At 40.9% G+C, this 24,639-nt stretch overlaps 1 protein-coding gene across 4 annotated transcripts in view; it reads left to right on the forward strand.

Moving 5' to 3' along the window:
* Positions 1-24,639, forward strand: part of pcdh15a (protocadherin-related 15a) — a 168,782-nt gene that overhangs the window by 87,864 nt on the left and 56,279 nt on the right. For all 4 annotated transcript variants that reach the window (XR_007140482.1, XM_027142250.2, XM_047812946.1 and 1 more), the window contains 4 exons: positions 2,476-2,604; positions 9,163-9,468; positions 13,135-13,359; positions 16,903-17,019. Coding sequence is in view for 3 of the 4 variants with exons in the window: in XM_027142250.2 (XP_026998051.1) it covers positions 2,476-2,604; positions 9,163-9,468; positions 13,135-13,359; positions 16,903-17,019 (777 nt within the window). In the remaining variant the exon portion in view is untranslated. The remainder of the gene's footprint in view (positions 1-2,475; positions 2,605-9,162; positions 9,469-13,134; positions 13,360-16,902; positions 17,020-24,639) is intronic.

Consider the following 24,639-nt stretch of genomic DNA (forward strand, 5'->3'; position numbering starts at 1 on the left):
TGTCTTGGGATGGACTGGCACCCCTTTTACTGTGTCCCCTGACTTGTGCCCTGTCTGTCTGGGAGAGAGTCTAGGTTCCCCGTGACCCTGTATAGGATAATTGACACAGAAAATGGATGAATAGATGGATACATTTTGTGCACCTAAGCAAGATCATCTTCTTTACAGTTATAGAATGAAACTAAGGCTGATATTACACTTGTAGATTGCCTAGCGGTCACCTGTACACTTCATTAAATGTGAATGCACCTTTGCTGCCAAGCTCTGATAAGCAAATAAAAATCCTTTCATTTAATCACTCACTTTAATGTGGCAATTTCTCAAAGCTGCTTATGCTCCACATTATTCTACCCCGCTCTCTCTCTCTCTCTCTCTCTCTCTCTCTCTCTCTCTCTCTCTCTCTCTCTCTCTCTCTCTCTCTCTCTCTCTCTCTCTCTCTCTCTTTTGATCATCATTCTTCTTGTTATTATTACAAGTGATAACAGTATGATCAGTGCACATATGTTGTTTCGTATCCATATGATTCATTCACACACACACACACACACACACACACACACACACACACACACACACACACACACACACACACACACACACACACACACACACACACACACACACACACAGAGGCTCCATGAAATCGCCTGGATCATTTTAACACTCTTTTTATTCACTTTGTGGCAAGGTGTCAGCCGTCCGTTATATGTCTCTTAAAAAAGAGAGATTAAATGTAAATCCAGGTGCTTAAATGCACTTAGCTTTAAAAGTGTGCTTACTCAGCTTTCATCTGCTCACTACTTCAGAGCGAGCGTTGGTGAGACAAGGGCTATATGTGGATATGTTGAGTAAATATTAGCAGCTCATTTATCAGCCCTTTCCTGGCGGATGTCATGGCACACCTGCTGAACTGTAATCAGGCCAATACTTCAGCCGCTATCAGTGACATAATTACCAGTGAAAAGGACAAGCACCGGTCCTGAAACATAACAGCCCACTGACAGAGGTATCAAGCTCTGATGATGAGCTGTGCACAAACATGTACACGCACACACGCACCCACAAACACCCACACACATGTGTATTTACCTTATTTCCTCACTATTTTCTGCTACTTTTAATCACTATCTCCTTTTTTAAAAACACACATAGAAAAAAGGGAAAACCTGTTAGTTAATGGTAGAAAACAAACAAGAATGCTTTTACTTCAGTTACTCAATACCACATCCAGAAGCTAATGGATTTTTCACTCTATTGGAAAAAGAAGCAGTAGAGTGTTAATAGTACTGAGGGAGAAAAATCAAATAAGAGACTCTCTTTCTCTCTCTCTCTCCCTCTCTCTCTCTCCCTCTCTCTCTCTCTCTCTCTCTCTCTCTCTCTCTCTCTCTCTCTCTCTCTCTCGCTCCCTCTTTCTCTCCCCCTCTCTCTTGCTCTATCTCCCACTCTCTCTCTCTCTCTTTCTCCGCAGTATGCCTCGTCCTCTCACAAATGGTATGATATAATAGATCAAATTTGTTTTGTAACTTGAGTTTTTTATCAAGACTTCATGCGAGACAAGACACTGATTAGGTGGAATAATTCCGTTCGATGATTTCGATTAGCAAATTTCGCAATTCTGCAATTCTTTTAATGAGTAAGCTGCTTCATCCATTAGACAGCATTTTCGAAAGTGAATATAATACAAACTACATGCAGGCAGGAATCTTTCATGACAGTGAAACTGTCAGAAAATATCTAGTTCACATCATGGTTATTAATCTTTGAAGTGTTTTTGCTGGGTCTGATTTTTGAAATGAAAACATAGAGCTGTAAGGAACACATTCATACACACATGCATATTCCTACTGTAACCTGACTGTGTGAGATATGATATGTGTGAATTTATTCTTCTTCCACACATACATACAGTACACAGAGACACACACATACACACACAGACACACACACATATACACACACATACATACACACAGACACACACATACACACACACACAGACATAGACACAGACACACACACACACACACACACACACACACACACACACACACACACACACACACACACACACACACACACACACACACACACACACACACACACACACACTATTTTTCCCAGTTTTTATGTGAGAATTGGAAGATTAGATTTAAATACTTAGTATGTGTTATGTCATTGTTAGATAATATTAATACTTCAAGCATGTAGTTGAGTACATTAATATTTAGCAGTGTCTATAAACACAAGATTGTGCTTCATTTTCAACCATTTTTGTTTTCTTTACTAGAATTTATTTACAATGATTTTATTTAATTTAGGTTTTTCGGGGATCCTTCAGCCATTGATTCGATTTAGCCTTAAAGAACTGCATGTATATTTTATGCAAAAATATGAATCTGTTCACAGTAAACCTTTATCCAGTTATGTAGACTTTTCCTATGCTATTGTCCTTACCTATATTCTCTTTACATGCAGACGTCCACCACCACTGTCAGTGTTGTGGTCACAGACGTCAATGACAATGACCCGACCTTTGACCTCACCCTACCTAGGAATTTAACTGTACAGGAAGAGAGGGCCAATTTATCCGTGGGTCTGGTGCGGGTGAGTAGCTCCATGGCTTACTCAGCGATTACTCACTGCATGATTGGATATAGAGCTTCAAATCAATTTTTTTTTTCCTTGTGCATATTTTATCTAACATTTCTATTAGAGCTTCTTAAGTAATACTCCTGCATTTATTATTTCCCAATTAAGCTTCAGAAAATTTGAATCATTATTCACCTCAAAGATTGTCCACGATGACTAACTCTGTTCCACCCCATCAAGCAGGTTGGGCTTTTAATTACTGCCATGGATTAATCATGCTTTGGTTGGTTAGAGCTGTAATCAATAGAAGAAGCATAAAGCTATCATTTATGATGTGGCATCTTCATTTGTGTTGACAGCAAACTAATTTCTTCATGTTGTTTTTAAATATAATTTGTTTCATGTCTGTATATAAACTTTTTTTTTACATTTGTAACAGGGTAACTAATATAATTGCTGTAATTAAGCAGAAGTTGGAAATGATTTCACTGGGTATTATTATTGTTTCATGCGTGTGTGTTTATTTGGATATGTATTTATGCTCTATTGGATCTCGAGTTGCTTTTAAAGTATGCATTGGGTCATTGTGCATCTGCGCTGTTAAGCTGTGTTCAACCCTTTGAGCCAGTAGTCTGGTGTTTCATTACGCTTGCAGAATGGTAATCAACTTGGAATTCTTCAATCAGTATAAACAAATGAATTCTTTTATTGGCAGAAGTCTGATATAAAATTAGACCGGACACTGTTGGCTTTCAGTGTGAAACGTTTTTTAAGATAACGTTACACAGAATTTTAGCCTTTAGATTTTAGATGCTTATGGAAAAAGCAATTGGGACATCTCAGAGACCAGATATGAGCTTGATGACACCATTTATTGTGAACTTTTGTATGAAAATATTGCTTCTAGTAGTCTAGGTAAAATACAGGCACTACAGTTTTGTATTAACCGCAACTGTGGAGTGTGACATGACGAAGAAATTCAATGCTGAACACGGGCACCCCAAAACTGGCCTAAATATTTTGATTAGGCACAGGATTTACACCGAATGCCCTCCCTGTGCAACCCTGTCATTTAATCTGGGCTTGGGTTCAGCACTGAGAAGTGACCCCTCAGTGGCTTGGTTGGTTCTCAGCCGCTGTATTTTCTCTGTTGATTATAATTATTATAGTTGTTCTTGACCTGGCGAACAGTTGTCAAGGTTTTGTTTTTGTTTTGCTTCTTCACTAGGCACAGAAATTCTTCATTCATACTGTTGTTTTCCTTGTTCTGCTTGGTCTTTTGGTGCTCCTGAGTTTACCTTTTTTAGGGTAATGATGGCTTGCTTCTCTACAGTAACAGCTCTTTGGCATATTATTAAGTGTTAACAACAGATGTCTATCCTTATGTATTTACTTGATTTATTTGTTAGTAATACTAGTGACATTCTGACATTCTGGAAAGCTTGCCAGATTTATTCCACTGTATGTTTGCACCATCGCATCGCTCCTGTCAGCATGTCTGGTCAGGAGAGAAAGATAAAAATGTACTATTACGTCATCACTGTCACAGTGGCACTGGACCTTTCTTCAGCTTTTTTAAGTTTCATAGCATTACAGCTTCTCTGGATATCACACCGGTGTCACATATTACTAGCTCTCGCTCTTTGTTTCACACACATACCTTCACACACTCACAAAAATACGCATCTCTCTGGCTCTGTCTGTTTGCAGCACTGCCTAAACATGCAGTCTATTCCTCCCTGTTATCACCCGCGTGAATGATGTGAGATTAAAGGCTTTTATGAATCGTCATAAGCACAAGGTTTCATTTGCACAAAACAAAAAATAAATTCTATCGGACAAAGAATTAGAGGGCTACTGATATTCTCTGAAGTGCTCTGTACAACTCTGTAGTATATTCTATATAGTTTAATTTTACACTGAGATCTCTCATAATGACCACAATGGAAATTGCATTTAAACAATTTGATTCCTTTTTAGCTTAGGACACAATTGTGCCACACAATTGTTGCCTGTTTGTTTATCCTTCTCTTCACATATTAATTTACTGAGTTAATTATTGAAGACCGCATCTGCTGGGGGAGCCTGCTGTCACTACACACATTAGCAGGATATTTAAAACCCATTTCCCTTCGGCTGTGAAACGCTTTAATTTATCATGGCTTCTGATGTTCTTTTAATTTCAGTGCTTTTTCATTTTGCTTTTTTTAATGGCACTTCCGTCCCCTTTTCTGTTTTTCTTTCTCTTCCCCTGCTGGATTAGTGTCAAGACTCTGTCTTTCATGCTGTCTATCACAGTTAATCTGTTTTCTTATGTCACATGAAATGGAGCATGTTGCAAATCTATCTATCTATCTATCTATCTATCTATCTATCTATCTATCTATCTATCTATCTATCTATCTATCTATCTATCTATCTATCTATCTATCTATCTATCTATCTATCTATCTATCTATCCACACACACACACACACACACACACACACACACACACACACACACACACACACACACACACACACACACACACACACATTTTTTTGCACTCCCACAGTGTTCTACCGTCCGAATTTTCTGAAAGGAGGAATTTTGAACCTGTTAGAGATGTTTGCATGCACAGGGTATACATGCAGATGGCCCGTCACATTCCAACAATTTCAATTTGTTAAATAAATTATACTTTCCTCCTCCAAACAGATGTTATAGTCTCATGAACTCTTAGTTTTTCTGCCTGCTGCTTCTACTAAACTACTGTTAGACTTCAAGCACATTAAATGCTTGATTTTGCATAGCTTAAAAAAGCTGCAGACCCACATATGTAATGGCCTGGCTAAAGTTTTCACATGGTGAAGGTTTCTATTTACATTTACAGTTACAGCATTTGGCGGACGCCCTTATCCAAAGCGACGTACATATGTGCTTAAATCTCTAACATTGGATACATTAATTCTGGCTCACAAGGTTACCATGAGTTTAAAACATTACAATAAAAAAGTGTCAAAGGTTGTGGTTTTTTTTTTGGTTTGTTTTGTTTTTAATAAATGGAAAAGATAGGGAAAGAAGTGCTAGTTGAAGTGTTTCCTGAATAAGTAGGTCTTCAACCGCCGTTTGAAAATAGCCAGTGACTCAGCTGTCCAAACCCCTAGGGGAAGTTCATTCCACCACCTTGGTGCCAGAACAGAGAAGAGTCTTGTAGTGTACTTGCCTCTTACCCTGAGAGATGGAACCAGTCGAGCAGTGCTGGTAGATCGGAGGGTGCGGGGTGCTGAAAATGACACTGTTTCCCAAGCTGCAGTACACAAATTCTAAGTAATGTTATAGTTTTTTAAAGTCCAATATCCTTCAGAAGTCAAAAGGGAGGCAAGGTACGGTAGAAAGTAAATAAAAGCATTTAGCCATCATTCTGTGGAGATTGAAGAAGAAATGTTAATGTTAGTTTGTCAGTAGTCTCATGCCCCCAGACCTTCAGACTGATGGCTGATCTTTAATCGGCCATGGACCGCCCAGGAGGACATCTGACTGACATGTAAAGCCACCAATCCCAGTTTTTTTTTTGTTTAGCGTCATGTATAGGGGTGTGAAATTGTAACTTGATTGTCCCTAAAAAACAAACGGTGTGCAACCATTAATGTGCAAAGTAATACTGTAAGTCTATACCGTGAATTTCATGTCATTTGAAAAATTTATGATGTCAGAGGTTAAGACTAGTATAAAAATGGTCTACAGCAATCTCCCAGAACAACACACACATATACTGTACATATATACAGTGAGGGGTAAGAAGTATTCAAACTTTATCGTTTTTGTAATTTAATATGCTTCTAATTTTAATTGAATCAAAAAATGATTTAAGTTTAAAAAAAGACATGTTTAAAATTATATTGATAGGGAAAAAAAGTATTTATACAATAAAAATGACCAGTATTGGTTTTTCAAAGCTGTTGTTGCCAAATACATCTGCAAATCATCTTCAATTCTCCAAGGTTACTGTTATCCCTATGATGGTCTTGAAATGTCAGCCTCCTTCAAAAATGATCATTGGGATTGAAGTCAGGAAATAGAGTTAATTTGGCTGCATCTGTGAGGTTATAGTCTTGGCAGATGTGATTAAATTCTCCTTGTATATATCCCAGTACATCTCTCCATTCATGTTTCTTTTAATGGCCTGTAACGCCCCAGTGCAGTTTGCAGAGAAGCAGCCACAAATCCTCATGCTTTTAGCTCCATCCTTCACTGTGGGCTCACTGGAGCTCTTGTGTTCATTCACACACTTCTGTCTCCAAAACATTCCAAGAAAGTTATAATTTTGGTTTGTCTGACCAGAGTATATTGATCCAAAGAGTTAGAAGTTCTCTAAAAGCTTGTTTGAATCTCTGCAGGAGTTTTTAGGCTGAAGGAATGGAGATGACAGTGGTGCAGCATATTGTTCACTGTGTAACTTTTTATATATTGCTTATTGTTCACTGTGTAACTTTGAATCCTGCTGCTTTCAGGTCATCCTGCAACTCTTTTCAAACAAGTTCTGGCTTTTCTCATACCTTCATCATAAGAATGAGAGTCTCAAAAGTATCTGAATATTTATCATTTCCCTGGCCAGTACTTTCTAGAGTTTACACAGAATGGTGTACTAATGGTGAAACAAGAAAATATTGCATGAGCGACAGTTCTGTGGGTGGAGATGACACGTTGAAAGAGAGGTCAGAAGAAATTGGCCGGATCACTTTGAGCTTCCAGGAAGTATATAGAAACTCAACTGTGATGAGCAGAAAAGAATCTCAGAATGCACAAAACATCGAACCTTGCAATGGATGAGCAACAACAGCAGAAGACCACATTAGGTCGCTCTTCTGTCGGCCAAGAACAGGAATCTGCGTAATGGGAGGCAGTACTAAATACTTACCAAGTGTCAGGTCTCTAAGCAGAAGGAAAAGCAGATGAAGATGAAGGTATACTGTATGGCATTATGGCACTTGGACACTAATACTAAGTCATAAGATTGTTTTCAGCTCAACACCAAAACCTTGAAATGTGGCTTTAAATAAGTTTAACCAATCAAATGTGGCCAAAAGATATGTGTCAACGCAATCTGTCATAAAGCAGGCAGCTTTCTTGAGAAACCTTATAGACGGCCGTCAGAGGTCAATTGATCAGATATAAAAAGTAATGAATGGAAAAAAAATAAAAAGTTTTGAGGTCAAAAGCACATGCTAAACAAGCTATAAAAGATAGGAAACAGTGCACAGACATGCACAGAACCTCACACATATTACAGGTGAGTGAGGTGGCATATGCAGTGAACTAAATGTAGCTGTAACAGTGTGTAATTCAGACTGGGATTTTGGTGTGAAGTTGTGTTTGTCAGGACTCAGCCCGGACTTTGGCCACGTGAATTTCTTTATGTTTTGTGTAACATGTCTGCCCTGCCCTTGTCTCTTCCTGCCCGCTTTTGCACACCTGTTCCCCATGTTTCTGATTGTCCAGTTTATTTAGTCGAGCCGCGTTGCCTTTAGCAGCGTGGAATCCTCTGCTGTCTTCTGTTGTCTTATGTTGTAGTCCCGCTGCTAGTCTGTGTCTATGTTTTGTGTTTTTTGTTAAGAAATCCCATTTTGTTTTAGCTATCCTGCGTTTGGGTCCGTTTTTACCCCCGTGTCCATGACAGTGTTGCCTCCTGGATCAGTGGTGGATTTATAAAGGGACACAACCACAGTTTCTAGTCAGCAAATTGTTCAGTTCCATGTCTACTCTAAAGCCTGAGAAAACTACATTAGCTGTGCTGTTTTATAATCATTCCTTTTCTCAACATCTTATATCCCATAGATTCTGACCAAAGCATATAAACTGGTCTAATATAATCAATATCTTTTAATTGTGCTTCTTCCTTCATCCTTCATGCAAGACTCCATGATTAATTAGTTAATTTCTTTCCATTGTTTATTCCCTACTGGTCTGAGTAATTTTGAGAATTTTATTCTGCTGTTTTTAAATAGTTTAATATTAAACCAGATTGCACATTTGTTAATTTATTCATTTGCAACTGTTAAAGCATCTGACCTTTTTAACTCCGGTATCATAGTGTGTGTCATCTTAGAAAACGTATTTCAAATTCAAGTAAAACAAGGAACATGTGAATTAATTGTACTGAATTTGCTAAGTCTGATTGCTTTTTGTTTTTTATAAAACAAAAGTTAAATCATTAATTGGGTTCCCCTCATTATCTGCTCTCCTAATAAACATCATATGTTTATTTGACTTCAAAGGTCATCATAAAACTCAAGGATGTCACATAGAAATCTGTGCTTTAGGTGTCTTGTTTGAACTATGCTTGCACTGACTTGAATTATTTTATTGCTGCCAGTATGATATAAACTTTGTACGAACACTGTAGGCTTTCAGTGTGATATGTTCTTTAACTTTGTTTGGATAAACTTACAGTGAATTTTTGTGGTTGAATTGATCCTGGTTTTTGGTCTCTCTCTCTCTCTCTCTCTCTCTCTCTCTCTCTCTCTCTCTCTCTCTCTCTCTCTCTCTCTCTCTCTCTTTCTCTCTTTCTCTTTCTTTTACTTTTGTTAGGCCACAGATCCAGATGCTGGGCTGAACGGTCAAGTGCGCTATCGGCTACTCTCCCATGCATCTCTCTTTACCATTAATGCTAACGGCAGCATTTTCACAGCTGTGCCTCTGGATCGGGAAACTCAGAGTCAGTACGAGTTGGTGGTGGAGGCATCGGACGGGGCAGTGGACCCTCGACGCACAGTCCTCACACTGCTGGTGCGAGTTTCAGACATCAATGATAACAGCCCTGTCTTTTCTCAGCCAGTTTACACTGTCAGTGTACCTGAGAACACTCCAGCAGGAACCGTCATCCTGCGCCTTAACGTAAGCTCTTTATTTATTAAAATACTGATCACTGGACTTGGTTTGAGTTCCTTGATTAAGTGACTGTGTAGATTTCCCCTTACAGAATTTCTTAAAACCTACAATCTCGAGCTGCTGTGCTCGGGTTCAGCTGTCTTCTCTATCCATTCTGTGCTCAGTGGTTTTCTATTGAAGAATTGTACTGTACTGCTCTATGAAGTAGCCGAGTAAACATCTTCTTTTTGCTTTTTCTGTTCTTCTAAACTTTCCTCCGTCTCACCTTGCAGAAGTCTATCGCTTTAAACGCTGTCTTTAACATCAGAGCCTTGGAGAAACTGGTCCTGTACTCATCTCTGGCTCCTGGGCTTTTTAGCATTGCTCTCAAAGGAAAAGCTTTCAACAGGATAAGCTGCTGAGCTCACTGCTCAAGTGTCTGTATCGAGTCTTAATTCACAAATTGGTCTGGGCATATTATTTCCATGAGGGATTTATTTTCCATTTAACAAATATTTGTGATACAGTTGACAGGCTCAATAGAGAAAACAGGAGTCTGTCTTGTGGAAAGGACCTCATGGAATTTGTGAAACTATCTCTTCATGTCTGCTCTCAATAGCACTGTGGGAATTTGGATAGGCAGAAGTAAAAATTGCAATTGCCGTCATATTACTAAGTCGCGTCTTTTTGGTGTTAGAGGATAGGGAGATGAAAGCGTAGATGGAGTAAATGAGTGTGTGTATGTGTGTGAGACAGAGAGATGTAGAAGAACAGAGCAGGTGAGTGACAGGGTAAGATGACGGCGATGGCGACAGATTTTTTTTTTTTTTTTTTTATCTTGGTGGAGCTGACAGCTCCAAGCCCCTCCTACACAGGCTAGTCAGAGCATTCAGAGCTCCTGTGACAGACTCTGATCTGGGCCAAATGAAGAGCTCAGCCCTTTATGTGCTAGTCCTCACTGGGGCTTTGGGGTCTTTATTTATATAGTTCAGAAAATCTGAGTGTAGAATGTAATTCCCTGTGCCTCCCACATCAAAGGAAGGATCCTGAAAGGTTCCTTCACCCACCGAGAGACGTGCCAGTGACTGAGCTCCAGGAGAGTAGACGAAGGTGTAATAATATTTCCACCAGCGATTCCCTCACCTGGATTGTGTGTTTTGTTTTGTTTTTTAACTGATTTTGCATTAATGTGCATTACATAAAACCTAATTATATTTCCTAAATAAAAAAGTCATAATAATAATCCATATTATAATTCCAATAATAATAGCACATTTTGATATAATATATTTACAAATTGGTTGTTTAATGTTTGTGTAATAACATTTCAAGCCTCATTTCCAGCACCTGGATGAGGGATTTTAAATGTATTTTTTTTGTGTGATTCTGCATTAATGTGCAGTAAACAAACCATGTCACAAACAGTGTTCACTAAAGTGGAATAAAACAGAAATTGAGCATTTTAATCACTTCCTAATGATCACAACTAACAATATTTGAAGTGTTAAATTTTACACTTTGTTCTAGATCTGTTTGATATTTTTGATCAAAATCCTCATCTTTTTGTTCTCTTTCAGCTTTTAGCTGAAAACCGAAAAAGCCAGTTATCAGTTTACCAGTTTCAGTTAAATATTATTGTACTTCACTAATTATTATAAACTTCTGGTTTGATTTCTAGCTTTTCCCTTAAATGCTCTCCCTGTTTTTTTGGCTTGATTGACATCTCTAAACTGTCTGTAGTGTATGAATGTGTGTGTGTGTGTGTGTGTGTGTGTGTGTGTGTGTGTGTGTGTGTGTGTGTGTGTGTGTGTGTGTGTGTGTGTGTGTTTGTGTGTGTGTGTGTGTGTGTGTGTGTGTGTGTGTGTGTGTGTGTTGTGTGTGTGTGTGTGTGTGTGTGTGTGTGTGTGTGTGTGTGTGTGTGTGTGTGTGTGTGTGTGTGTGTGTGTGTGTGTGTCCGTCCTGTAATGTGTTGGGCCTCTCTGTGACCCTGTGTAGGATAGGAGGTACAAAAAAAAGGAAAGATGGATGTCGAGTCAAACGGAAACATTCTCCATTTCTTATGGCAGAAGCGAGAGATTTTGGAAAGCTTTTATCAAGTGTCTCTTAATAGCGTGTCGATCTTCTATGTAATTTTGGCCTTCATTGGGAGTGTTTTTTGTACTAGTGTTACCTTTCCTGTGCTGGAGTCTGCTAAACTTTCTGCCCTCTGGGGTAATTTCCATATTTTTGTGTCTTTTTTCCCTTCACAATGGTGAGTCAGAAGAAAGTGCTGCTGAATGGGCAGCATTTATTCCAGTCGGTTTTACTTCCACAGACCAAATCAAAAGAAAATTATGCATGCTAGCGCTCTGAAAAAAGAGAGAGACACCCTCAACTACAACTGCAGCCCTGACTGCCATCTGCAGAATTCCCTAAAAGACTCCATGTGTAGGGGAAATTAACACTTTTTAGTTAAATGGAAGTTTATTTACAAAACATCCTCATGAATGGCATTTCTTTGTGAACACACACATTGGCTCCCAGTGTTGTTTGTGTTGTGCTTGCTGTGTTTCATGTAAAAATCTTTCACAACCTTATGGCAGTTTCTTGATCCAGTAATGAGAATCATTTCAAAATGAGCTTAATTCTACCTTAATACCTAAATATTTTACACACACACACACACACACACACACACACACACACACACACACACACACACACACACACACACACACACACACACACACACACATACACACACACACATATGTATGCATTTGGTCTGGTCGTATTATATAATCTCTGTAGAGACGATAATATTGTTATATCACACCAGACTAGCGTCTGCTGTCATAAAGACATCAAGGTCATATAACAGCTGAGTTAAGTGGCAGAGGGTTTTGTTGACATATTAACACTTTGCAGCCTGATAGATGGATGTACGTTATAACAGCTGACCTTGTAGACCAGTGTACTTCTTGCATGTCAGACAGACAATGACACACAGTCACAGCAATGACACACAACATATCAAACATTAAAACTTGCTTTAAAGTCTGAGAAGATGTTGATAACTCAAGGCTTATTTTGTTATATTCTCATTTATTTGTGTAAGTTCTAGTAAAAAAGCTTATGTGGGCTCTACTCGTAATGTCTCTTAAAGAATAGTGTTTTTGTGTCTGTCTATATCTATAACAAAGGTACAAACTTTCTCCTACTTCACGTCGAAAACAAGCAAAAAAAAAAAGAATCATGTAGAATAAACAATGATGTAGCTGATTGTATCTGGACTGGAGTTGTGTTGTGGACTGATATTTATTTTGACAGTGACTCGGAGGTAGAATTTTGCCTTAGACGTCGGGCAAAGTGGTCAAGATTTCTTATAATAACAAATGGAAAAGCATCATATTATCACTGCATTGGTGAAAACATAATTGTTGAATTTGATTGATTAAAAACAATGGTTGAAATGATTTCATTTAGAATCTATAAGGCTCTAAGTGCTGAATTTAGAATATAAATATCTAAATGTAGTTATTACATGCAGTATTTTAATTTGTTGCAAAGAATGTTGACTTGGACATATTGGTGTGATCTCTCTCTCTCTCTCTCTCTCTCTCTCTCTCTCTCACACACTCTCTCTCTCTCTCTCTCTCTCTCTCTCTCTCTCTCTCTCTCTCTCTCTCTCTCTCTCTCTCTCTCATCCACCAGGCTACAGATGAAGATCTGATCTCTAATATAACGTACAGGATAAGGACAGAATCAGCGAGGCAGCTCTTTGCAGTGGACAAGATCACTGGAGCTCTGTCAGTGCTGCAGTCTATGGACTTTGAGGCTCTGGGTCGAGACGGTGCAAACTACACCTTCCAGGTGGAAGCACTGGATTATGAAGCTGTTCTGCCACCTGGAATAGCTACAGTTACAGTTAGGATTACGGTAAGGCTGTACTGAACGTGGTGCAAACCCCAAACCTCCTTCACTGCTTTCCTACACAACTATAGGAATATCTTTCAATTCATCACTGCAAGTGAGACAGTTTAGCTGTAAGCAGTCAGTCATGTTGTTTAGTACAGTTACTGTCTCATAACCCTAACATTTCTCTCACTAAAAACAAGGTCACTGCTTTTTTATTCTTAACACTAAAGCATAATATTGAATGTAAGTGTAAAAATGTCTGTTGGTTCAGCTTGTCACTTTCAGAACAAAATGGCCTGAACTGAATTCCTGTAACATACATAAATGTGAGCTTTAATAATTATTGGATTTTGGTCTATAACAATCAGCAAAGGCAGAATTGTGTTTTGTGTTATTGGTGCACTTTCTTTCTTTGATTCCTTTCCACTAACCACTTTATCCTGGGCAGGATCATCAGGTTCCATCAATACTAACCTCGTTCTCAGAATTTAATTAGCTGGAGAAGTTATAGCTAAAGCTATAGACAGTGAAGAGTGAGAGATACTTCACTGTCAGATAAAGAGCCCCGTGTTACCTTGGATGTTTGCCAGTATGAATCTGTTTTCTCCTGGGCTGACAGTGATGTGTGTGACAGATAAGTCTCTGTGCACGTTACAGCAGTGGTGCAGCTATTTCAGGCTTAAATGACTCATTAGCTTTTGGACTGCAATTATCCACATATTTGAGGGAGGACAATCTCTAGTGTTTCAGAAGATTAGCTGTAGGATCAAACTGGACTGATTAGTCTGTGTGTGTGTTTGTGTGTGTGTGTGTGTGTGTGTGTGTGTGTGTGTGTGTGTGTGTGTGTGTGTGTGTGTGTGTGTGTTTGTGCGTACGTATGCATGCATGCGTGTGTTTCTGTGTGTGTGTGAGAGAGAGGGAGTGAGGAGTTTGTGTGTGTGTGTGTGTGTGTGTATGTGTGTGTGTGTGTGTGCATTTCTGTGTTTCTGTGTGTGTGTGATCGAGAGAGGGAGTGAGCAGTGTGTGTGTGTGTGTGTGTGTGCGTGCATGTGTGTATGAGCGAGAGAGGTGGTGAGGAGTGTGTGTGTAGGTGTTACTGATGGAAATAATTGTCTCGTATCTTAGACATCTGACATTGATGGATTGTTCTAAGTCTAGATTATTTAAATGTGCAAGTTTATGCGTTATTTTAAATATTTATGCATTTCAGTGGTATGCGTATGATTCTTAAATCCGTTATATCTTCACTGAAATCTCTAAAGATTAAGCAGTGAACTCATTAGATAGTTCTGCTTTATCGTGTTGTTAACCCTGACTTATTATACATGTGGGTTAGAAACCAGTCAAACGGATTCAGCAGGACCTTTCATGTTCCAGTCTAACCTGCTGTGCTTTGGAGTTCTTTGTATTTCTTCTCTCATGTGGATTTTAGGTTTGCTGTTCTTCCCTTAAAGTCTTTTGGTGATGGATCACATTGGCTTTTTTCTTGTGGCACAGAATTACATTCTGAAAGTTCCCTGTATTCCTTTATTTTTTTTTTTTTTTTTTGGTGTGGCAAACAACTAAGAAGTCTTTGTTCTGATACAAACAAGAGCATGAATCCTATGCTATCTGACACTTTTCTTCAGATACGACTCGAATCGCAAGACGCTGGGGAAACATCTTGTATCTGAATCTGTTATTAAAGGAAGCCAATTAAATTCACCCTTACCACAGTGTGCCAGCGTTAGATTTACTGCAGGAGAGGTGAGATTGAATTCTCAGTTGAAGTACTTCAGTAATATATGAGCTGAGTCATATCATATTTGGGGCTGCTCTTGTTTTTTTGTTTGTTTGGTTTTTGTTTTTTTTGCTGGAGGGAGAAAGACTTTATTCCACCACTTTTTCACCTTTCCTTTTTTTATAGGATTTTTCTTTTTGTCAAATAAATGCCATGTGATTTATCTATCTTATATTCAGGACTTTACAGAGAATATAAACATGCATAGTCCAGGCTTTTTTTTATTTTAGGATTAGAATTAATTTTAATTAGTATTAATTTAATTTGAGCACAGAGTAGCATATTTTCTCTCCAACCTAACCCCATACTGCCTATGTACACATGCCAGGATCAGTTTGTACAGTACCAGTCTCTCTCTGTGTGGATCAATTTGCCTTGCCCAGGTGAAGAAGAGGTGCTAAAGAGCTGCGCGTGTGTCCGTGTATCACTCTAATAAAATCTACAGGGAGTCTTCATAGTAGTAAGTTTCACAGTGCTAAAATTTAATTTAATGGGGCTGCACTACAATTAAATCTTATTTGATAAGCAAATTCTGCTCTCACCAGGGAAGTGTGAAGGCTAAAACTAAAAGCACAATAAAATCACAATCCATTATTCATCATTGTGAAAAACTAAGTAAAAGAATAGAATTTTCTTTCTATTAAATAAGATAAGAGATTAGATAAGACAAGAGAAACGTATTAATCCTTCATGGAGACATTATAGTGTTGCGTTGATTGAAAGACAGTAACATGCTATTTATGGAGATGAATTGAATGAAGGATACAAAATTAAATAGAGTATATCAGAGGATTGGGCATGTGCAGAAATATACACCACAGTCTCAAAAAATGCATGCAACTTATCTGCTTCTTCTGAGGCTTTTATACATTAAAACATTTGGGCACAAGAATATGTTGCATAGCAACGTGTCAAAATTTCACTCGAATGCTCTGTATGCCACATTCTACACAAACATATTTTAAACATATGATCCTCTACCACTGTGCTATTTGAGTAATAAATAAACCAAGCTTGCAGTCTAACTCTGTACAGCAATACAGGCATTTTCACAATGCAAACTATCCCTGGATTTTCAGTAGCATAAGAATTTGCAGCCTAAATTCTATCAACATTAGACTGAATTCCAAATACATAGCAACAGCCTGAGATGCACTGAAAGACCTTCTCTAGATATTTCTCTAGACTATTCAGTCTTATCAGTTTTTAATCATGTTCATGTAGGATCTATTGATCACTTTAATATAATGTAATTATCTTGCTGAGAATTCGATAGACTGCTTTATGACAGTGTATAATTTTTATAACCTTCTGTAGAGTGCAAATAACGTGTATTTTTTAAATTATAATTCTTTTTTCCATGTTCAGAAGTCACCCACAAAGAAATAACTGTTTCCCCTCATAGTGCCTGAGTGCTGTAAAAGATTCTCTATCTGCTCTCTCTATACAGCACAATATTGTTCACTATGGATTAGTGCTCTTTGAGTTAGATGAATGTAAGTGTCATTCAGGTGCTTAACGAAAGATAGCACAGTCCACTAACCTCTCTATTCATCATCATGTCTCGATGTCTTGCTTAGGATGGATAATACTCTTACATGTGTTATTTTCCCAATATAGATTATTCTATTTCTTCATCAGTGAGTATAAACAGTAGACTTCGAGTTGCTAGTTTATGGTTTGAACTCTCTCTCTCTCTCTCTCTCTCTCTCTCTCTCTCTCTCTCTCTCTCTCTCTCTCTCTCTCTCGCTCTCTCTCTCTTTCTGTCTGTATGTGCTTTTAAGGATGTGAATGATTATACTCCGGTCTTCGCTCGGCCACTCTATAAAGGCATGGTGGCTCCTAATGCTGAGAAAGGAACGTTAATCGCAACAGTGCACGCAACGGACGAAGACCCTCCTGTAAGTAATATAACATCATTTAACATGCATCAGTGACATTGTTGCAGTGGCACTTGGTTTTTGTGATGTAATAAATAAAATAAACATATTTCATATCAGAATGTAATGTAACATTTACGAGCAGTACAATGCCAAAACAAAAAACTGACACATTTTAAATTTTAGTGAATGAAAAAGTTTTGCATAAGTGTGTACTTCCTTTTAAAAGTGGGTATGTTCAGAATCAACCAGTCGACAAGCTCTTTGGAAATAGTAGTTACTATATACCTGTCTTCATCAAGTCACTCTGATTAACTCTAAAATACAGTGGCATAACGATTTGTACGTTTGTTTTGTTATCTCTGGTGTTGGGGGTTTGATTTCTGCCCCCTTCCTGCCTGTGTGGAGTTTGCATATTCTTAACATGCTTTGTGTTCTGTTAGTTTAACTGTTTCTTCCTCCAGTCTAAAGACATGTGTTTTAAGCTGATTATACCTCAGAGGGGCTGACACTTGGTCCAGGGTGTCCCCCACTTTGAGTAGGCTTCAGGATCCCCATGTCACTTTGTAGGATAAGTGCTACAGAAAACAGATAAATGGACTGAAATTTCAGCTGTTCTCATACAACTTTTACAGAGCTATTGGCCACAAAGAGCTTCCAAAGCATCAAAAGTATCTCATTGTTCAATGGCTATAAAGCAAATTCCAAGCCCTTATACTGTATGTACTATGGAAAATAGTGAAGACACTCATCAACAAGTGGAAGAAATATGGCACCACATTGACATTACTAAGAACAGGATGTCCCTCAAGAATTGATTAGAGAACAAAGAGAATACTGATTAGTGAAGCTATCAAGAGCCCTACAGCAACATTTAAAGGAGTTGTAGCTCTTTCTGACAAGTACTGGTTGCTCCTACATAACTCTTGCATCTCGATATCTCCCTTTTTTTGATCTGTGTGGGCTATGGGCCAAGGAGGCAAGAGGAAAGCCTTTTCTAAAGGAAAAAAAATTAAAGCCTCGGATATGTTTTGCAAAACCATGTATCTACGTTCTCAAAAACATGTGAAAATGTGTTATGGTCTGATGAGATAAAGGTTAAATGTTATTAAATAGTTAAAAAAATGTTTGGTGTAAACATAACACAGCAAATCATCAAAAGAACATCATACTCATGATGGTGGCAGTATCAGGTTTTAGGGCTGCTTTTCTTCAGCAGTAACTGAGGCTTCAGTGAAGGTGGAGGGAATCATGAATAGCTACAAGTACCAATCAATTTGGACAAAACCTGACTTTCTTCACCCTTCAACAACCCACAGAGCACATCCAAATAACAAATTAAAGGATGGATTCAGGGAAAAAAGATTGTTTTGGAATGACCCTGTGGAGGGACCTGAGTAGAGCTTTGCACAGACGATGCCCTAACAATTTGTCAGATGTGGAGTGGGAAAATATTCCTAAGTCAAGATGTGCCAAGCTCTTACGGACTCTTATTTAAAACAGATATCAGATTGTGCAGAGACTAAAATAAGAATCCATTTGTCACATATACCTTACAAAACAGTGAACTATTTTCTGAACATAACCCATCTTTGGAGGTTGGGCACCCATGGAGCAGAGGGGGTTAAAGGCCTTACTCAGGATCCCAGCGGATGCAGCTTGGCAGTGCTGGGCCATTGGATTTAGCCCTGACCTTCCAATCAACAACCCAGAGCCTTAATCATTTGAGCTACCACGTCCCCAACTGTTGGCTCAGGGGTGTGCAATCTTCTGATATTATTTATCTCTTATTACTAATTACTATTCACTAATAACATAAATAGTATAAAATACTATTTTATAAATATTTTATTTGGTGTATTACCTTACATGAAGAAAATGAAAGCTATGTGAAATTAATTCAAGTACAGTGCGTGATTAGTCACACACTGTACTACACAAACTTTGGTTTAGTGGCAGGACATTGAGGAAAATATTATCTAATGCAAACTCCCAAACATGAGCTAATATGATAATTCCTCTCATGATACAAACAGATCAAATCAGTTACATCACAGCAGCAAAGAAATGTAACTGACACAATATCTTAAAAACTGAGCATATTTCATACTTCTACATGTTGAATCCTAAATGAAATATTACACACTATGCACTTTTTACCCTATAATCTAGTGTATGAATTGAAAGTATAAGTTTTTTCCCAGTCAATGTTAAGTGATGTAAAATGCACTTGATGTGATGTCACTAGGTTTAACAGAATACAGGGAATTTTTGAACCATCCATCCATCCATTCTCTACCGCTTATCCGGGGCCGGGTCGCAGGGGCAGCAGTCTAAGCAGGGACACCCAGACTTCCCTCTCCCCAGACACTTCCTCCAGCTCTTCCGGGGGAATACTGAGGCATTCCCAGGTCAGCCGAGAGACATAGTCCCTCCAGCGTGTCCTAGGTCTTCCCCGGGGCCTCCTCCCAGTTGGACATGCCCGGAACGAGGCGTCCAGGAGGCATCCGAAAAAGATGCCCGAACCACCTCAGCTGACCCCTCTCGATGTGGAGGAGCAGCGGCTCTACTCTGAGCTCCTCCCGAGTGACTGAGCTCCTCACCCTATCTTTAAGGGAGCACCCAGCCACCCTGCGGAGGAACCTCATTTCGGCCGCCTGTATCCGGGATCTTGTCCTTTCGGTCATGACCCAAAGCTCATGACCATAGGTGAGGGTAGGAACGAAGATCGACTGGTAAATAGAGAGCTTCGCCTTACGGCTCAGCTCTTTCTTCACCACAACAGATCGGTATATCGACCGCATCACTGCAGAAGATACACCGATCCGCCTGTCGATCTCTCGCTGCATCCTTCCCTCACTCGTGAACAGGACCCCAAGATACTTACATTTACATTTACATTTACATTTACAGCATTTGGCAGACGCCCTTATCCAGAGCGACGTACATAAGTGCTTAAATCTCTAACACTGAATACATTAATGCTGGTTCACTAGGTTACATACTTAAGATACCATGAGTTTAAAACAATTGTTCAAAGTTACAATGAAAAAAGTGTCAAAGGGTTTTTTTTTTTAATGCAAAGGATAAGGAAAGAAGTGCTAGTTGAAGTGCTTCCTGAATAAGTAGGTCTTCAACCGCCGCTTGAAAATAGCCAGTGACTCAGCTGTCCGGACCTCTATGGGAAGTTCATTCCACCACCTTGGTGCCAGTACAGAGAAGAGTCTTGTAGTATACTTGCCTCTTACCCTGAGAGATGGTGGAACCAGTCGAGCAGTGCTGGTAAATCGGAGGTTGCGGGGTGCAGTGCGAGGAATGATGAGGGCTTTGAGGTAAGAGGGAGCTGGTCCATTTTTGGCTTTGTAGGCCAGCATCAGTGTTTTGAATCGGATGCGTGCAGCTACCGGAAGCCAGTGGAGGGATCGCAGCAGCGGGGTGGTATGTGAGAACTTTGGCAGGTTGAAAACAAGCCGGGCAGCTGCATTTTGGATCATTTGCAGAGGACGGATTGCGTTCATAGGTAGACCTGCCAGCAGCGCCTGGGCAGTCTGGGCAGTCTGTGTGGACAAAAATGGCCGAATCCTTCTAATGTTGTAGAGAAGAAACCGACATGAGCGAGTCACATTTGCAACATGAGAGGAAAAGGACATTTGATTGTCCATGGTTACCCCAAGGTTGCGAGCTGTGGCTGAAGGGGAGATCAGATCGTTGTGCAAGGATATAGCAAGATCATGACCTGGGGATGAATCACCTGGGATGAACAGCAGTTCAGTTTTGCTAGGATTGAGCTTTAACTGATGAGCAGTCATCCATGATGAAATTTCTGCCAGACATGCTGAGATCCGGTCAGAAGCTGTGGCATCTGAGGGTGGGAAAGAGAAGATAAGTTGTGTATCATCAGCATAGCAGTGGTAAGAGAACCCATGTGATGAAATAACTTCACCAAGAGAGTGAGTATACAGTATATGTGATGAAATAACTTCACCAAGAGAGTGAGTATACAGGGAGAAAAGAAGAGGACCAAGTACTGAGCCCTGTGGGACACCAGTGGAGAGTCTGCGTGGAGCAGATGTCACTCCCCTCCATGTTACCTGATATGAGCGTCCTTCCAGGTAGGAGACAAACCATTCCCAAGCTGATCCACAAATCCCAAGACTCTTGAGGGAGGATAAGAGAGTCTTGTGGTTGACCGTATCAAACGCTGCTGAAAGGTCAAGGAGGATAAGGACGGATGATAGTTTGGCTGATCTAGCAGTATGTAGCTTCTCAGAGACATCCAAAAGGGCTGTCTCTGTAGAGTGAGCTGCTTTAAAGCCAGACTGTTTGGGATCTTGGAGGTTGTTCTGAGAGAGATAGACAGACAGTTGATTATAGACAATGCGTTCAAGAATTTTTGAAAGAAATGAGAGAAGTGATACCGGTCTGTAGTTACTGATGTCTGATGGATCCAGAGCAGGTTTCTTTAGGATGGGAATAACCCTTGCTCTCTTGAAAGTAGTTGGTACCTGACCAGATGCTATGGATCTATTGACGATAGTGGAAATGAAGGGCAAGAGGTCTTGTGAGATGGTCTGGAGCATAGTGGTAGGGAGTGGATCCAATGGGCAGGTGATAGGATTGCAGGACTGGATGAGCTGTAAAATCTCTTCTGCTGCCACAGTTGAGAAATGTGACAACGAAGGTGTAGGGGAATCCATACTCTGAGATGTAAGTGCAGTCTGGGCTGAAGTGAAGGTCCGATTTCCTCAATCTTCTCCTGGTAGAAAGAAGCAAAGTCTTCTGCAGTCAGGCAGGATGAAGAAGGTGGAGCCGGGGGGTTGAGCAGAGAAGAGATGATGTTGTGAGAAGGCTAAGGGCTTAAACTCCTCCACTTGAGGCAGGAGCTCTCCACCAACCTGAAGGGGACAAACCACCCTTTTCCGGCTGAGAACCATGTCCTTGCACTTGGAGTTGCTGATTCTCATCCTCGCCGCTTCACACTCGGCTGCAAACCGTCCCAGTGCACACTGAAGGTCCTGATTTGAAGAAGCCAACAGGACAACATCATCTTCAAAAAGCAGAGATGAAATCCTGTGGTCCCCAAACCGGACTCCCTCCGGCCTCCGACTGCGCCTAGAAATCCTGTCCATATAAATAATGAACAGGACTGGTGACAAAGCCGAAGTCCAACATGCACCGGGAACAAGTCTGACTTACTGCCGGCAATGCGAACCAAACTCCTGCTCCAGTCATATAGGGACCGGACAGCCCTTAGCAGAGGGCCCCGGACCCCATACTCCCAGAGCACCCCCCACAGGTCACCACGAGGGACACAGTCCAATGCCTTCTCGAGATCCACAAAGCACATGTGGACTGGTTGGGCAAACTCCCATGAACCCTCCAGCAACCTAGTGAGGGTATAGAGATGGTCCAGTGTTCGACGACCAGGACGAAACCCGCATTGTTCCTCCTGAATCCGAGGTTCAACTATCGGCCGAATTCTCCTCTCCAGTACCCTGGCATAGACTTTTCCGAGGAGGCTGAGGAGTGTGATCCCCCTGTAGTTGGAACACACCCTCCGGTCCCACTTCTTAAACAGAGGGACCACCACCCCAGTCTGCCAGTCCAGAGGCACTGTCCCCAAACACCACGCGATGTTGCAGAGGTGTGTCAACCAAGACAGCCCCACAACATCCAGAGACTTAAGGTACTCAGGGCGGATCTCATCCACCCCCGGTGCCTTGCCACTGAGGAGCTTCTCAACTACCTTAGTGACCTCAGCATGGGGGATCGACGAGTCCACAACCAATCCCTCCGCCTCTGCTTCCTCAATGGAAGACATGTTGGTGGGGTTGAGAAGATCCTCAAAGTATTCCTTCCACCGTCCGAGGATGTCACCAGTCGAAGTCAGCAGATTCCCACTCCCACTGTAAACAGTGTGTGCAGGGCACTGCTCCCCCCTCCTGAGGCGCCGGACGGTTGGTTGAAGCTCTGCTGGGGGTGAGAGTTGAAGATCTCTCTGGCAGGAGACTCTGCCAAACATTCTCAGTGTACCCTCACAGTACGTTTGGGTCTGCCAAGTCTGTCCAACTTCCTCCCCTGCCATCGGACCCAACTCACCACCAGGTGGTGATCAGTTGACAGCTTCGCCCCTCTCTTTACCCAAGTGTCCATGACATACGGCCGGAGGTCAGATGAAACAACCACAAAGTCGATCATTGACTTCCGACCTAGGGTGTCCTGGTGCCATGTGTACTGATGGACACCCTTATGCTTGAACATGGTGTTCGTTATGGACAAACTGTGACTAGCACTGAAGTCCAATAACAGAACACCACTTGGGTTCAGGTCAGGGGAGGCCATTCCTCCCAATCACACCCCTCCAGGTGTCACTGTCGCTGCCCATGTGAGCCCATAAGCACTGCCATTTGGCCCATAAGCACAAATAACAGTGAGAGACCTCTCCCCGACCCGAAGGCACAGGGAAACGACCCCCTCGTTCACTGGGGTAAACTCCAACACATGGCTGCTGTGCTGGGGGGCTATGAGCAAGCCCACACCAGCCTGCCGCCTCTCACCGCGGGCAACTCCAGAGTAGTAGAGAGTCCAGCCTCTCTCGAGGAGTTGGGTTCCAGAGCCCAAGCTGTGCATGGAGGTGAGCCCAACTATCTCTAGTCAGTATCTCTCAACCTCCCGCACCAGCTCAGGCTCCTTCCCCCCAGCGAGATGACATTCCATGTCCCTAGAGTCAGATTCCGTGTTCGGAGATTGGGTCGCCTAGGCTCCCGCCTTCGACTGCCACCCAATCCACATTGCACCAGACCCTTACGGTTTCTCCTGCAGGTGGTGGGCCCAAAGGAGATCGGCCCCATGTTGCTCCTTCAGGCTGAGCCCGGCCGGGCCCCGTGGGGTAAGTCCCGGCCACCAAGCGCTCGCATATGAGCCCCAAGCCCGGGCCTGGCTCCAGGGTGGGGCCCCGGTTGCGCCATACCGGGCGACGTCACGGACCTTGCTTTATTTTTCTTCATAAGAGGTTTTGAATTTTTGAAATGTTTAAAAATTAAATCAGACATTGTGAGCTAATTTAAAAGATATTTGTAAGATTTCTTGTCCACCAGAGTGTCGTCGGCTATCTTGAAATTTTCATGAAAATTCTCATCCATTGCCAACTCTGGTAGCCCCAGCCTTCTTACACACTTCTACCACATACAGTAAGCAAAAAGCTGTGAGCTTTGGTGCATGAAGCATGCAAAGGTCCACATATTTTCTTTTTTCTGTTGAATGAGTGCATCATTTAGGAGGTCATCTAGGGGAAGTGCTAGTTCAGTGGTTAAGGTCTTGGCCTACTGATCAGAAGGCTGTGAGTCTGTATAAGGGTGTCTGCCAAATGCTGTAAATATAATTGAAGTGTGCTTCTTATTGTTGGACTTTACAGTGTGAACTCACTATTCACACTATTTATACTACAAATTATACTGCAGTTATTCTAAACACTGTGTGGAATTTGGTTCACACCTATAGTTTGAGCAAGAAGTTTGTTTGTTTTTTTCTATACGCAAACCAGGTTTCTAATAAAGCTGTTACATTTCACATTACTCATGACAGTCTGTTTTTATAAATTGTACTCTCCATGTCAAACACACTGAAGTTAACACAAGAATC

This window comes from Tachysurus fulvidraco, chromosome 4 (genome assembly GCF_022655615.1).
Source record: "Tachysurus fulvidraco isolate hzauxx_2018 chromosome 4, HZAU_PFXX_2.0, whole genome shotgun sequence".
Classification (NCBI taxonomy): Eukaryota; Metazoa; Chordata; class Actinopteri; order Siluriformes; family Bagridae; genus Tachysurus; species Tachysurus fulvidraco.